A 13,330-nucleotide genomic window follows, 5' to 3' on the forward strand; every position below is an offset into this window, starting at 1 on the left:
AACTTCCTTTGTCAACATTCCTCTGCAATGTTTACAAAGTCTGATGTCAAAGGGTCCCCTGTTAGATTGTATGGAAAATTAATCTCACTCATAGTAGTTCGACGAAAAGTCACAAACACACCACACTGCAATGAAAGTTGCAGCACCCAAAAATAGTCCTATGTAAAGTGAATAATAAATTAACATTCTTTTATTTAAAATAAAAGAGTTCCACTTGTATAATAACCACAGGGGGAGGGAAGGGGCAAACTGGTTGGAGGGAGGAGACAGGATGAGGTTGAATGACATAATATATACATTGCCAACTGCTGATGAATATCTACAAGAATATCAATACCACAGGCTGGCAATGTAATCATTAAGAAGCTACAGTTACTCCCTGATGAATGAACAATATTTAAATAAAGGTCTTTACTTATTACATTCCTAAGGAGAGGTTTCAGTTGCCGCAAAAGACCTATCAGAAGTTTGCAAGGTTGTAGAGAGAGCTTTCACCAACAACTTGCAATGTTTACCAACCTCTTGCAACTTCTATGTCTGAAAATTGCAGTAATTTGTGAAAAATTGCATTCATACAACATCTTTAAGATAGATAAGCATCCCAGTGAGCTCACAGTGGAGTAAAGGAACAGGTGTCGAGACTTTGCAGGAGACTTAGCAGAAGTGACCAACAGCTTGCTCATAAAGCTCTGATTTGAAAAAGCTTTTAAAGCGATGAAGGAGGCAGAGAGGCGGAGTGGATTAATGAGGGAGTCGAAGGAATAGGGCTGAGGATGCTGAAGGTTCTGCCACAAAAGGTGCAGTGGGGAGGAAGAGAGGGACACACAGCTGGTCCGAGTCAGAGAATCGAAGGATGCAGCAGGTTACATGGATAAGATGGAGTAAGGGGCATGAGGGGATTTTATAAATGAGGGCAGTAAGGTCAATTTTAAATTTGATCCATTGTGGAATGGGAAACACACATAAATCAGCAAAGAATTGGGTGATGGGGAAGTGGAGCTTAGCACAGTTTGGATATGGGATGCAGAGTTTTGGGTAACTTGGAGATTTTGGAAACTGGCTGTCAGCTGACTGATACATAAATAGAGCCTGGAGGCGATTAAGGTGTGGATAAAGGTTTCAATGACAGTGGGATTATGGTAGGGGGGTTGAGGTGATCCGTTTGTGAGGTGGAAGTAAGCAGTTTTGGTGATAGGTAGAATATAATGCTTGAAGCTCAGATCAGAATCAAGCAGAAACCCAAGGCGAGTCCAGTCTGAAGAGAAAGGGGTCATGGACAGATCCCTGGGAGACTCCTTGCAGGAGTTAGAGATGCACTGGAACACAAAGGAATGGAACAAGGCAAGGAAAGTCCGACTGAGGTGAACTACTGAAAAGAGGTGATGCAACAAGATGGAATGATCATCCATGACAAATAGCACAGAGAGGGCATCTGGTCAAAGAGAATATCTTTGTTGACATTGATTCGAGCTCTCCCAGTTCTGTGGCAGGGCAAAAACCAAATGGAGGGAATTTAAACAGGGAGTTTTTTGTACAGATGAGCACATATCACAGATGGTGATCCATTCAATGAGCTTGTTCAAAAACAGCTGGGCAGAAATTGTTGCAAATTATCCTTTGGCATTTTCTCTTTGGTTTCATAAACAATGCAAAGGAATATTGCTGAAAAAAAAGTACAAAAATAAATTTCACACTTGCAGGGGCTTTTAAAATTAGGTTTAGTTCTTTCATGGGCCCACATTCAAAAAAAGGGTATTAGCAATTTAAGAAAAAACTAGTATCAGTTAATAAAAACTGTTAAAGGTTTTATTATAAGCTGCAAAAAATGAACTTTAATTAATTTGTCTAGCTTACCATGCTTAATTTTGGATGCCAAGTAAATCCACATTGCCAGAAACGATCTAAATATGTTCTGTTATATGTCAGGTATCAGGTTAGAACTAAAATTTAACTTACTCTTTGGATGATTACATGTGGTGGCACACTAGCCACGGTTTTCTGCTTCTGTGGTTGCTAGCCCATGATTCTAGCCCCCTATTCATTTTAATACATAGGAAATTCAAAGGCCGGCAAACACCAGAACTAAAATCCTAGCCATTAAATATGGATGAGCAAAAAGACCCAGATTCTCATTCCTCTTTGAAGTGTGGATACGCAGTGTGCTGGAGTAAACATATGTAATGCTGCTTTTGTGGTAGGGCCTGGATCTATGCCTGAACTCTCATGTGGTGGGCTTTGACTTCTGTTGGAAAGAGAAAGAGAGAGCACAACAGAGGGATTAAAAGTTGGAAGACTGGGCTGGCACACGCCACACAGTGGTTGGGATTTTGTTAGGGTGGTGGTGGCTCCAGCAACGGTGGGCAACCCCACCTCAGCCTTTGGGGGTATACCCGCCTTACTTTCTGCCAATGTGGCAGCAAATGTGCTGCTTTTGGGCTCCTGTCCCTTTAGGGGATGAGATCCCATCTCCAAGGGCTGTTGGCCAATCGGAGGGCCCACAGCTCTTCATCTCCAGTAGCAGTGGCCACAGCTGGGACTGCACCCAGCTGAGAGATCCATCAATAGATGCCAGCCTCGCAGCAAGTTAAATATGGTTGGGGGTCACTGGGGCCAGACAGCAGGACATGGCGAGGACTTAAGTGGCACAACTGAACAACCAACAGCTATCTGAGGTAGAGAATGCCAAAGACCCAGAACCCTTTGAGAGAAGAAATTTCTCCTCAGCTCAGTCCAAAATGGCCAAGCCCTTATTCTGAGACTGTGTTCCCTAGTTCTAACACAAAATTAGGCAACTAGATCATATCAGTTTTAATTGCACGCACATGCACCATCACAGATTAGCCAGCACACGTACCTTCTCCCTCTGATATATCATGGGTGGGAAGCGACTCCAACTCCACATCTAGTGTTTCTCTGTGGCGTGTGTATGGCATTCTTGTGCGGTTAGTGACTTCTCTGGCAGGAATGTAAACGCCCGTGGGGCTAATGTAAGGATAATCTCTACCCTTGACCACTTGTACTGTTGGCATGCTGGACCCTGTTTCCTCTAGATCAGAATCTCCAGAGGATGTGCGGTATAGGTCATCATAGTCAGTTGTTTTCATTTCAGGATAAAATCCTGATGGGGATTCAATAATATTACGAATGCCTGTTGTGATTAAATTGCTATCACCAGACATTTCATTCTCAAAAGAAGTGTTTCCCGATCTTGTGCTTTCTGATGGCTCTCTGTGCAAATCTTCAGCTGTGGACCCTTCAAAGGCATATATGTCATCATCCCCTAAAGGAAACAATAGTTAACTTCAGTAACAACCTTACATAGTGTTGACTTTTGGATTTACAGAAGTATTTTCTGCATTTTGACCAGCTAACAGTAGGATACAGCCAGAGGCAATAGTATGGAGAACCAATGTCTTGGGACCTTGACCCTGACAGTTGCCTTCAGCACCAAAAAAACCCCAGAGAGTACAAATTGACATGCCTAGACCTCTCCAATGGTTTATTGTTCACTCCAATAACCCTGGTTCGTGACGACGCTAGAGTGTGCTTGAAGTTTTATATGTAAGTGATACAGTTCCAGATGTTATTGTTTGGGAGACAGGTCTATGGGTCGTAGGGTTTGTGAAGCTCTGCATCTCATATTCAGTACAATCTTTTTGATCACTGCAAAATGATGAGATGAAGCTGCAGCATATCTTGTATTTCCAGCATAATCATATAGCGACCTGGCTGTCAGTCCTGTTGCAATCATGGTGAAGTGGAAGGCTAAGAGCTGGACCCCATCTCTCTGGCTTTGTAGAGGATATACTCTAGCAGAGTAGGCAGATCTCATCTAGTCCAGTGATCTTAATGGGCTTTGTGACTTTAGAGTTCAGGAGCAGGAGAATTAAACCCTCACTCTGATACGTGCTAACAGAACTGCAGTATTTCATTAGTGATCAGGTACAGGCAATTGTGACAGGGAGGTTTGAACTATTTGTAGAATTCAAACCACCTGACTGCTTTTTGTAGTGATCTGCATTTAACTACACTATATTAACTCAATACATAATTTAAAATATTAACAATCAATGAAAATGTACCCCTCATAATTCAGAGATCAGAAGATTCAAAATCTACAATTGCCTGAAACATCTGCAAAGATATTGGCCATTACTAAAATCCCCCTTCCACTAATGATATATTTACGCATAAGGATTTGGCCATTTTATAATGCAAACCAAAGAGAAAATGTACATGCTTCCAGCAATGCACTTTAGTGTAAAAAAACATAAAATATTATATTTTTCACAATACCCACTTCAGGGACACTTAAATCTCTTTTTAGTCCCTTAATCTTGATTGTCTATCTAGCATAAAATTATATTCTCCGAACAAACAGAATGGATGGCTTCACTAAAAGTCACATGTATTATCAGGATGTTTGCACTGTGCACTAGTTAGTAGTCAGAAGCACAGCCTAATAAAAGCCAGCAATGCTAAACAGCCGCATAAAAGCATTTCCGAATTTTTCTACATGGGATGTGTGAGTACAGGAATTTTTCATCATTTCACTTCATTCGAAAGAAATGAGAAAACAACATGTCAATAAGACAGTACACAGAAAATCCTAAAACATTTTTTATCTTTAACTAGAAGACTTCGTAGAGAATGGCTGCTGCCAGGCTAATAGCAAACCTCTGTTCTTCCAGTTTGACCTGACAGGACAATCTCGATGCTTAAAAGACCTTGCATTCATTCTGAGAGCCAGAAACAATTTAATTATGCAATAAACTGTGGAATGTACGTATTGCAAAATATTGCAGAGAGATCAGAAAAATACATCATCACATCCAGGAAAACTTCCTCCATAACATTTCTATCTTTTAAAGTAATTATTCTCATAAGTCAAAAATAAACATAGGCATAAACACAACTTTCATTTTACATGATTTAGTAAAATGACAGGGAAAATTATCTTAAAGAAAATCTGAAAAGTGCGACATTAAACTAAACAAGTAAATAAATTCAAAAGATAAATACATTTAAGGAAGCATTTTTAAAAAAAAGATAAGTTCACATTTAAGCCAAAAAGTTTAACATACACCAAGAATAATTTGGTAGCAAGAGAATAATTAACCCTCCACGTGCATTATAAGAACAAAAATGATCAAACTTTATCAATTGTTTTGTAAAGGGATCACCAATACAGGTTTTGTGTGATGGCTAATCTTCGCTTTCTATCAAAATCTTCCATCAGTCTTCAGGCTTTGAAAAGATCCTTTGGTCATGGTTTGATGATTATAGAACCACAATATTGTTTATTGTTTTACAGAGGTGAAAGGCAAAGCCAGGAAACAGAGAAACAAAACAGAAATAGAGGAACAGTATCTGCAGAACATTGGATCAAGGAACTCCAAATCAGCTGATATTAAACTGACTGTTCGGATTCTACTCACCAGAGATGGAGCCTGAATATTCCTGACAGCTAACATCAAGTGAATGCAGAAAAATTAGGAAATAAACTATTAGCTGCAGCATATGTCTCATCATAGGCACTGAAGAAACCTGTAAGTTTGGATTGAGAACATGATAAATTGATGATTGAAATGTAAATAAATGTTATATATTTAAAACCTAATACTTTAGAAAACATCTTTTCCTAACCCAATATAATAAGAACATCTCTGTAAGGAAACTACCTTGAAAGCAGAGATATATAGGAAGGTTTCATTAAGTTTAAATAGTGGTGGGACACACATTCTCATTTTTGCCTTGAAAAATTGGAACAAAAGCTACAAAGCTGAATTATAACATAATTAGTAATTTCAAACACAGTTTACATTAAGTGGCTAGATGCCTAGAAGGTGCAATCTTAATAAAAGTATTCCATGCTCACATATCAACCCTTCAGTATATCCCACTCCCAATCAAAGATCTGGGAGAAAAGGATGAACACACAAGTCAGGAAGTGTTAGGAGCATATAAATTAAGAAGGCCATCTGCTTTTGCAGCAAACTACATATAGAGGCAAGGCAGTATAGTGATCATATTACTATATTAGTAATCCAGAGAACACAGGTTGAAATCCCACCATGGCAACTTGAGAATTTGAATTTAGTTTTTAAAAATATGGAAATAAAAAACTTGGTAACAGTAAAAGTGGCCCTTTAACTGTCAAAATGTCATGCTTCATCCATGCCCTTAAGGAAAGGAAATCTGACATCCTTATGTAGTTTGTGACTCCCGTCCCACACCAATGTGGTTAACTCTTTAATGCCCTTTGAAATGGTTCAATAAAAGAGGGAATTCCAAAACATTAAGTCTAAGCATACGAATGAACAGCCACCAATAGCGGTGCAAAGGGAAAGAGACCCAGTGACCAGGGTCAGGGGAGCGGAGAACTCAGGAAACATTGATGGGCTGCAGGTGACTGTTTTTGTATAAGGAGCGACCAGACTTTATCATTAATACAAAAGCAAAATAATGCAGATGCTGGAAATCTGGAATAAAAATAGAAAATGCTGAAAATAATCAGCAGGTGGGGTTGCACATCTGTGGAGAGAGAAACCAAGTTAAATTTTCAGGTCAGTGATCTTTCAATCGTTCTTGTTCACTCTGTTTCTCCCTCCACAGATGCTGCCTCACCTGCTGAGAGTTTCCTGGCATTTTCTGTTTGTACTTGCATTTTTTTCGCACTTCAATTTTTCCTTTATTTATCCCCTTACAGGTCACTTAGTCCAAAATGGCTTTAAAGAAAGTTCTGGATGAATGACTTTTACTTCAGCAAATAATTTGCCAAATTGAAGCTCTTAAAATATAATAGTGTGAATATAAATAAATATTTGTTGTCAGCATCCTTCTATCTATAAAGGCGCTGGACTTTCAACAAACAACCCATAGTCAGATGGAGGTCTTCATATGGCGCACCTTTGTTGATTGTTAAAGAGGTCAATCCTTGATAGGCAGATTCTGCCACAAGTGCCACACATGAAGCTTCCAAGTTTCATTATGGGTTGCTATCTTTAATATTGGCACCTGTTACCAAGCCTCTATAGCCACTGGTCATCATGATGGTGCATGCAAGCCCCATGAGGTGTTGCCATTTTTCTCTGTCGTCGGCTACTGACTCCCAGGTTGACTCTTGAAACATACGCGGAATAACATCATGCTGGCCCTTAGGACCAAGCTGATGGTTTATAAGGCCTGTGAAACTTGGGCAACACACAGCTAGCTGGAAAAGAAGCTCAACAATTTCCACCTTTGTTTTCTGCAGTGCATTATCGATATGTCTTGGCAGGACAAAATCATGAATGCTGCAGTCCTTTCAAAGGCAGAGCCAAGTTTTTTAGCACTCATTAAACAAAGGCGGCTTTGCTGGCTCAGGTATGTCCAGAGGACGGAGATACCGCATATCCAAGGACTTCCTGTATTTTTTTTTAATTCATTCATGGGATGTGGGCTTCACTGGTTGGGCCAGCATTTATTGCCCATCCCTAATTTCCCTTGAGAAGGTGGTGGTGAGCTGCCTTCTTGAACCACTGCAGTCCGTGTAGTGTAGGTACAGCCACACAGTGCTATTAGGAAGGGAGTTCCAGGGTTTTGACCCAGTGACAGTGAAGGAACGGCGACATGTTTCCAAATTGGGATGGTGAGTGACTTGGAGGGGAACTTCCAGGTGTTCCCATCTATCTGCTGCCCTTGTCTTTCCAGATGGTAGTGGTCGTAGGTTTGGAAGGTGCTGTCAAAGATGCCTTGGTGAATTCCTACAATGCATCTTGTAGATAGTACACACTGCTGCCTTTGTGCGTTAGTGGTGGAGGGAGTAAATGTTTGTGGATGTCGTGCCACTCAAGCGGGCTGCTTTGTCCTGGACAGTGCCAAGCTTTTTGAGTGTTGTGGTGAGGTAGCTGGAGCCAGACAACCAGTAGGACATCCAAAGCTTTGCTTTGAGGATGCTTGCAAGCGTGACATGAAGGCCCTAAACATTGACTATTGCACCTGGGAGTCACTAGATGATGACGGAGGATAAATCAATATATAGTTCTGAATGTTCTCCACCATTGTGCTGAAAGCAGTGGCTCTTGTTAGTCTACCAAGAAGCCCTGCAGTCCTTATGTGTGATGCTAGTAAATTAATATCAAACAATTCAATTGTGGTGAAGCATGTATAATCAAAGATCAATTCCTCACGTGACATTTACATGCATGACTACCTTGATGTAGGGTTTGCACTCAATAGTAATCAAGAACTTTGATTGATTCTTTTTGATTCCCAATCCAATTGTGCTGAAGCCAAATATAACAGCCGGCTATAATAATAATTCTGGCATCCACATGTATATTTCTAGCACAAGGTAGTTACGAATATAGTGAGATGAACTAACAGGTAAATTACAGTCAGAAATAGTATGCGGAGCCTCAGAAAAGCCCTTCATATTCTACAAAAAATAATGACATTTTCCATAACTGACCATTGTGTCTCCATGAGATTAACAATTTAGTACTAAATAATAAGCATCATAATGCTTATGCACTCGTGCTTGCTGGGAATGCTCAAGCATATTTCACATGGGCCTGCTACAGCCAGCAGACAGAGGAAGCTTTCATTCCAGCTGGATTCCAGAGGTCAAAAATCTAAATCCTTTCATAGATCATGATCATTTAATGCTGAGTTCATGGTAGAAGGTTTGTGGGAACTAGAGAAAAAAAGTTTATTTTTGTCTACGGTAATGTGAAATTTTTATAGGACATGTAAAGCAGATTATCACATTGATTAATTTGCTGAGATCCTCGTCAAATGATAATAATTAGCAACAATTTATAAACTGAGCTTCTTAGAATACCTTGGATTGATAATAAATTACATGCCATTCTGTTCACTATGAAACTCCTCTACATGAATACATAAAAGAGCAATCGTTTGGAGTTATGGTAATGTCACTGGCCACATAAAGTGGTTGTGACATAGATTGCAGAATCAAAAACATGCAAGAACATATAAACTAGGAGCAGGAGTAAACCATACAGCCCCTCCAGCTTCCTTCGCCATTCAGTTTATCATGGCTGATTCTCAACTTCAGTTCCATTCTCCACCCAATCCCCATATCCCTCAAATCCCTTAAATCCCTTAAAGTTAAAAAATCTATTGATTTCAGCCTTGAATATACTCAACAACTGAACATCCACTGCCCTCTGGGATACAGAATTCCAAAAATTCACAACCCTTCGAGTGAAGAAATTTCTTTTCATCTCAATCCAAAATGGTTTGTCTCCTTATTCTAAGACTGTGACCCCAGTTCTAGACTCTCCAGCCAGGGGAAACAGCCTCTCAGCATCTACTCTGTCAAGTTCTCTTGGAATCTTGTATATTTCAATGAGATCACCTCTCGTTCTTCTAACCTCCTGAAAGTATAAGTCCATTCTATTCAATTTCTCCTCAAAGGACTATCCTCTCGCATCAAGAATCAATCTAGTGAACTTTTGTTGTACCCCTCTAAGGCAAGTATATCCTTCCACAGAGGCCAAAACTGTGTCTCGTGACATAAAACTGATATATGTCACAGATCGCTCCAGGTTATTCAGTGAATAACTAAGCCATGTAGATCAGGAAGGCATCAGGTTCAATACCCATTCTTTGTTCAGTTAATTGTTTTTGGCCAAGTTTGATGTCTCCTCGCAGTTGGGTTAAGAAGGGAAAGAATATAAACGTCTGATTGCTATTCAATCCCTGCTGAAAGTACACATTTTGAACAGCAGCAACGTGGGTAAGAACATCCAAACTGAATAGAACTGTAACAAAAAAGGAGTCAATGTCTTCAAGAGGGGAGGAGAGGGAAGAAAATGGTTGAGAAAAGAAAAGTGAAATAAAAAACCCAAAATGCATCAAAATGTTTCCCATTTTGAAACCAAAAAGACCTGTGGAATTTCCAACATGATTTTCAATCTGAAAAGTACAAAATTCTAACATTAGTTTCATTATGGAATGTTACTCGTTATCATAGCTTTAAAAATGTTATCCGATCAAACTTTTAAGTTGTATTCCTAAATTAAAATCTATTTCCAATTTATTACGTGAATGTGAGATAATAGATCAGCAAGTTTTACAGGTAATTCAAAATGTATTAAAGTGAATCTTTGTCATCCAACAAGTTTAGTCAATTATTTCTCAGACAGGATAAACATTTCACATGAAGGGGGGACTTCTCATTATCTACAAGGCTGAGAAAGGATGTTTCTGCATCACTCAGCCTGTCCGATTTGCTTAGTTTGTTCACTCCACCATGTGAAACAAACAAAGTGTTATAATGGTGCAAATAGAAGTGGCCTCCCTTTTATGTTCTGTACACCCTGTTTGTAGTGGCTGCACTTTAAACAATTATGTTTTATATACTTTTCCCTATTTGATATTGCATATTTTTCCATTCATTAACACATGCATAAATATTACCTTCTCAAATTAAGTTACACGGAATGTATCTTGCAAGATACTGCAAGAAAAATGAGAAAAAAACTCAGATGATAAAAACGTCAAAGCTCTGAATGAATCTGTTTAATGTCCTCTCCATGGTGTTGGCATGCTTCCTAAAGAAATACATCAAAGCTGGATACAATGGGGAAAATGAATTTGTTTCTGATCCTCAGCATATTGGACTGCCTGGGTTTAACATACAGAGAAAAATCAGGTGGGTATGGGTGTGCACATAGAGAATCTGAACAATTCCCCTAATCCCTGCCTTCATTCTTTTTGTGAATCTAAACAGCCTATTTATACACTATAACATTTTAGTTATTTTCTTTTTACAATGAGGAACAGTGCATTGTATTTCAAATGTTTCCAAGTTGAACCCAACAGTTATAAGACATGTTCATGCTCCCTGAATAGTTAAACTACCTTTATTGCTATACCTGCTAGAAACATTGCAACATTATAAAAGTATGTATGGCTAATGTCATTTTAGAAAACCTGTATGTTTTACTTTTGAAATTCAGTTGGAATTAATCAAAACTTAATTGTCAACTTTCCAAATGAAAATACTGTGGTTTATTACATGCAATCTAAACATGGGTTAAAATATCAAAATGCTTCTATCCTAGTTAACTTAGTCGATTCTAAAGGTTTTTTTTTATATATATTTGCCGTATAGTTAAATTATTTAGGGCTGCAGTAAGGAGAAGTCAATTTGATCCAGAATCAGCCTTAATAGCTATTGGTTCAAATGATAACTCTCAACATTGTGGTGTCCTTGGGCTCAATATATTTACACTGATCATCTATTACAACAGAATTCTAATCCTTTTTCGTGTTATTTTATAAACGGATGATCCTCCCCTTTGGGTGGGGTCAGACACTGCCTGGTAACTTGTTTTTTTTCCAAAATATGTGCATATTACAGTCACTCTCCCGTTGATTTCCAATCATTGTTGCTCTTAATTTAAGCTCAAGAAAGAAGTTTCCCCCATCCCACAGCTAGGACTTCACATAAACTTGGCTGTTACAAATCGAACTGAGGCCTAGAGTTTTTAAATACCCTTTACTATCATATTTGAAAACCAAACTGTGAAGCTAAGAAGACCCCACAGTATTATAAGAACACGTTGGGTTCCTGTAAACAAGCGGTTTAATAAGTTATTTTTGTTATTTATGAACATCAGTAATCCTCTTACCTCCGCTCTTAGGGCTGCCATTATTTTGGTTTACACGCTAACTTCACCTCCACAATACACTAGTTTCCAGGTGATTTAAAGTTCAAACGCACTCGTTCATTATATTGGAGCACAGTGATTGATTTCTCAGACCTCCTTCCCCAGGATCATCCGGCATCCAGGTCTCATGCGGCAGACTTCTTCATGCAAGTTTCACCTGTCCCTCTGTAATTTCACACACGTCCATCTCGAAGGACCATCTGATTGACGTGTGAAATACTTGAGTTCTCCAACGCAAACGTTCAGCGTACATCATTCTTTAAACTTCCCTCTTAAACTGGTGATTTATGGCCTTGAAGTGGCACATCAACTGTTACCATAGTCTCCCAAAAGTATTAAAGCTTTCATTTAAAAAATCGTCTTTTTGAGCAAAGCAAAAACGCATGAAGTAGCCGCGATCTTGTTGCTTTGGCGTTTGTGGCATGAAACACGATCGACTATCTTACGGGTGAACTTAAAAACCATTATGAACATTAATGCGTGGATTAAAATAAAAGTTAAAAAACCAAAACGTTTGCAGAGCTCTATAATTGGAAAATTATTGAAAACAAAAAATGTAAACTAAACCCCAAACATCTCCAGCATTTGAAAGTCTCTTTCCCATGGTTTAGTTGCCTAAAATATATATTGGGTTAGATTCCAGAAGCTAAGTTCAATAGCTCCACAGGAAGAAACATTAAAGTCAAGTTCACAAATTCCCCTAAGCCCACCTGAAATCAATGGGTGATGCTCTTACCTGTTTCCGAGAGTCTAAAAACACCACAAGAATATCCATTTTAATAACTTCACCCTACTGCAAAAAATGCAGTAAAGGCTTTCCCCAACTATGAGCAAGGATCAAGGATCATAGCAAGGATCTCTTGATCTTTTCATCGGCGTGACATCAGTCCTCTCAATTTCTCTGCTCCTCTCACCCATTCTAACCTGTCTCTCTCTGAACTTGTTGCACTCCATTCTCTCAGGTCCAATCCTGACATTGTCATCAAACCTGCTGACAAGGGTGGTGCTGTTGTTGTCTGGCGCATTGACCTCTACCTCACAGAGGCTGAGCGTCAACTTGCAGACACTTCCTCCTACCTCCCCCTGGACCATGACCCCATCACTGAACATCAAGCTATTGTTTCCAGGACTGTTACTGACCTCATCTCCTCTGGAGATCTTCCTTCCACAGCTTCCAACCTCATGGTCTCCCAACTTCGGATGGCCCGCTTCTACCTCCTACCCAAAATCCACTAACAGGGCTGTCCCGGCAGATCAATCGTGTCAGCCTGGTCCTGCCCCACGGAACTCATTTCTTGCTATCTTGACTTCATTCTCTCTCCCCTTGTCCAGTCCCTTCCCACCTACATCCGTGATTCCTCTGACAACCTACATCATATCAACAATTTCTAATTCCCTGGACCCAACCGCCTCCTCTTCACCATGGACATCCAATCCCTCTACACCTCCATCCCACACCGGGTTGGTCTGAGGGCTCTCTGCTTCTTCCTCGAAGAGGCCCAAACAATCCCCATCCACCACTACTCTCCTCCGTCTGGCTGAACTTGTTCTCACACTGAACAATTTCTCCTTCAACTCCTCTCACTTCCTCCAAATAAAAGGTGTGGCTATGGGTACCCGCATGGGCCCCAGTTATGCCTGTCTCT

General features: G+C 39.7%; 1 protein-coding gene across 1 annotated transcript in view; it reads right to left on the reverse strand.

Annotated features, from left to right (window-relative positions):
* LOC121279227 (collagen alpha-3(IX) chain-like) overlaps window positions 1–12,459 on the reverse strand; it is a 68,524-nt gene extending 56,065 nt beyond the window's left edge. The window contains exons 1-3 of the mRNA XM_041190266.1: window positions 12,421–12,459; window positions 10,447–10,468; window positions 2,855–3,280 (exon numbers count right to left, since the gene is read on the reverse strand). Coding sequence (XP_041046200.1) covers window positions 2,855–3,280; window positions 10,447–10,468; window positions 12,421–12,459 — 487 coding nt within the window. The remainder of the gene's footprint in view (window positions 1–2,854; window positions 3,281–10,446; window positions 10,469–12,420) is intronic.
* Between the last annotated feature and the right edge of the window lie 871 nt (window positions 12,460–13,330).

This window comes from Carcharodon carcharias, chromosome 6 (genome assembly GCF_017639515.1).
Source record: "Carcharodon carcharias isolate sCarCar2 chromosome 6, sCarCar2.pri, whole genome shotgun sequence".
Lineage (NCBI taxonomy): Eukaryota > Metazoa > Chordata > Chondrichthyes > Lamniformes > Lamnidae > Carcharodon > Carcharodon carcharias.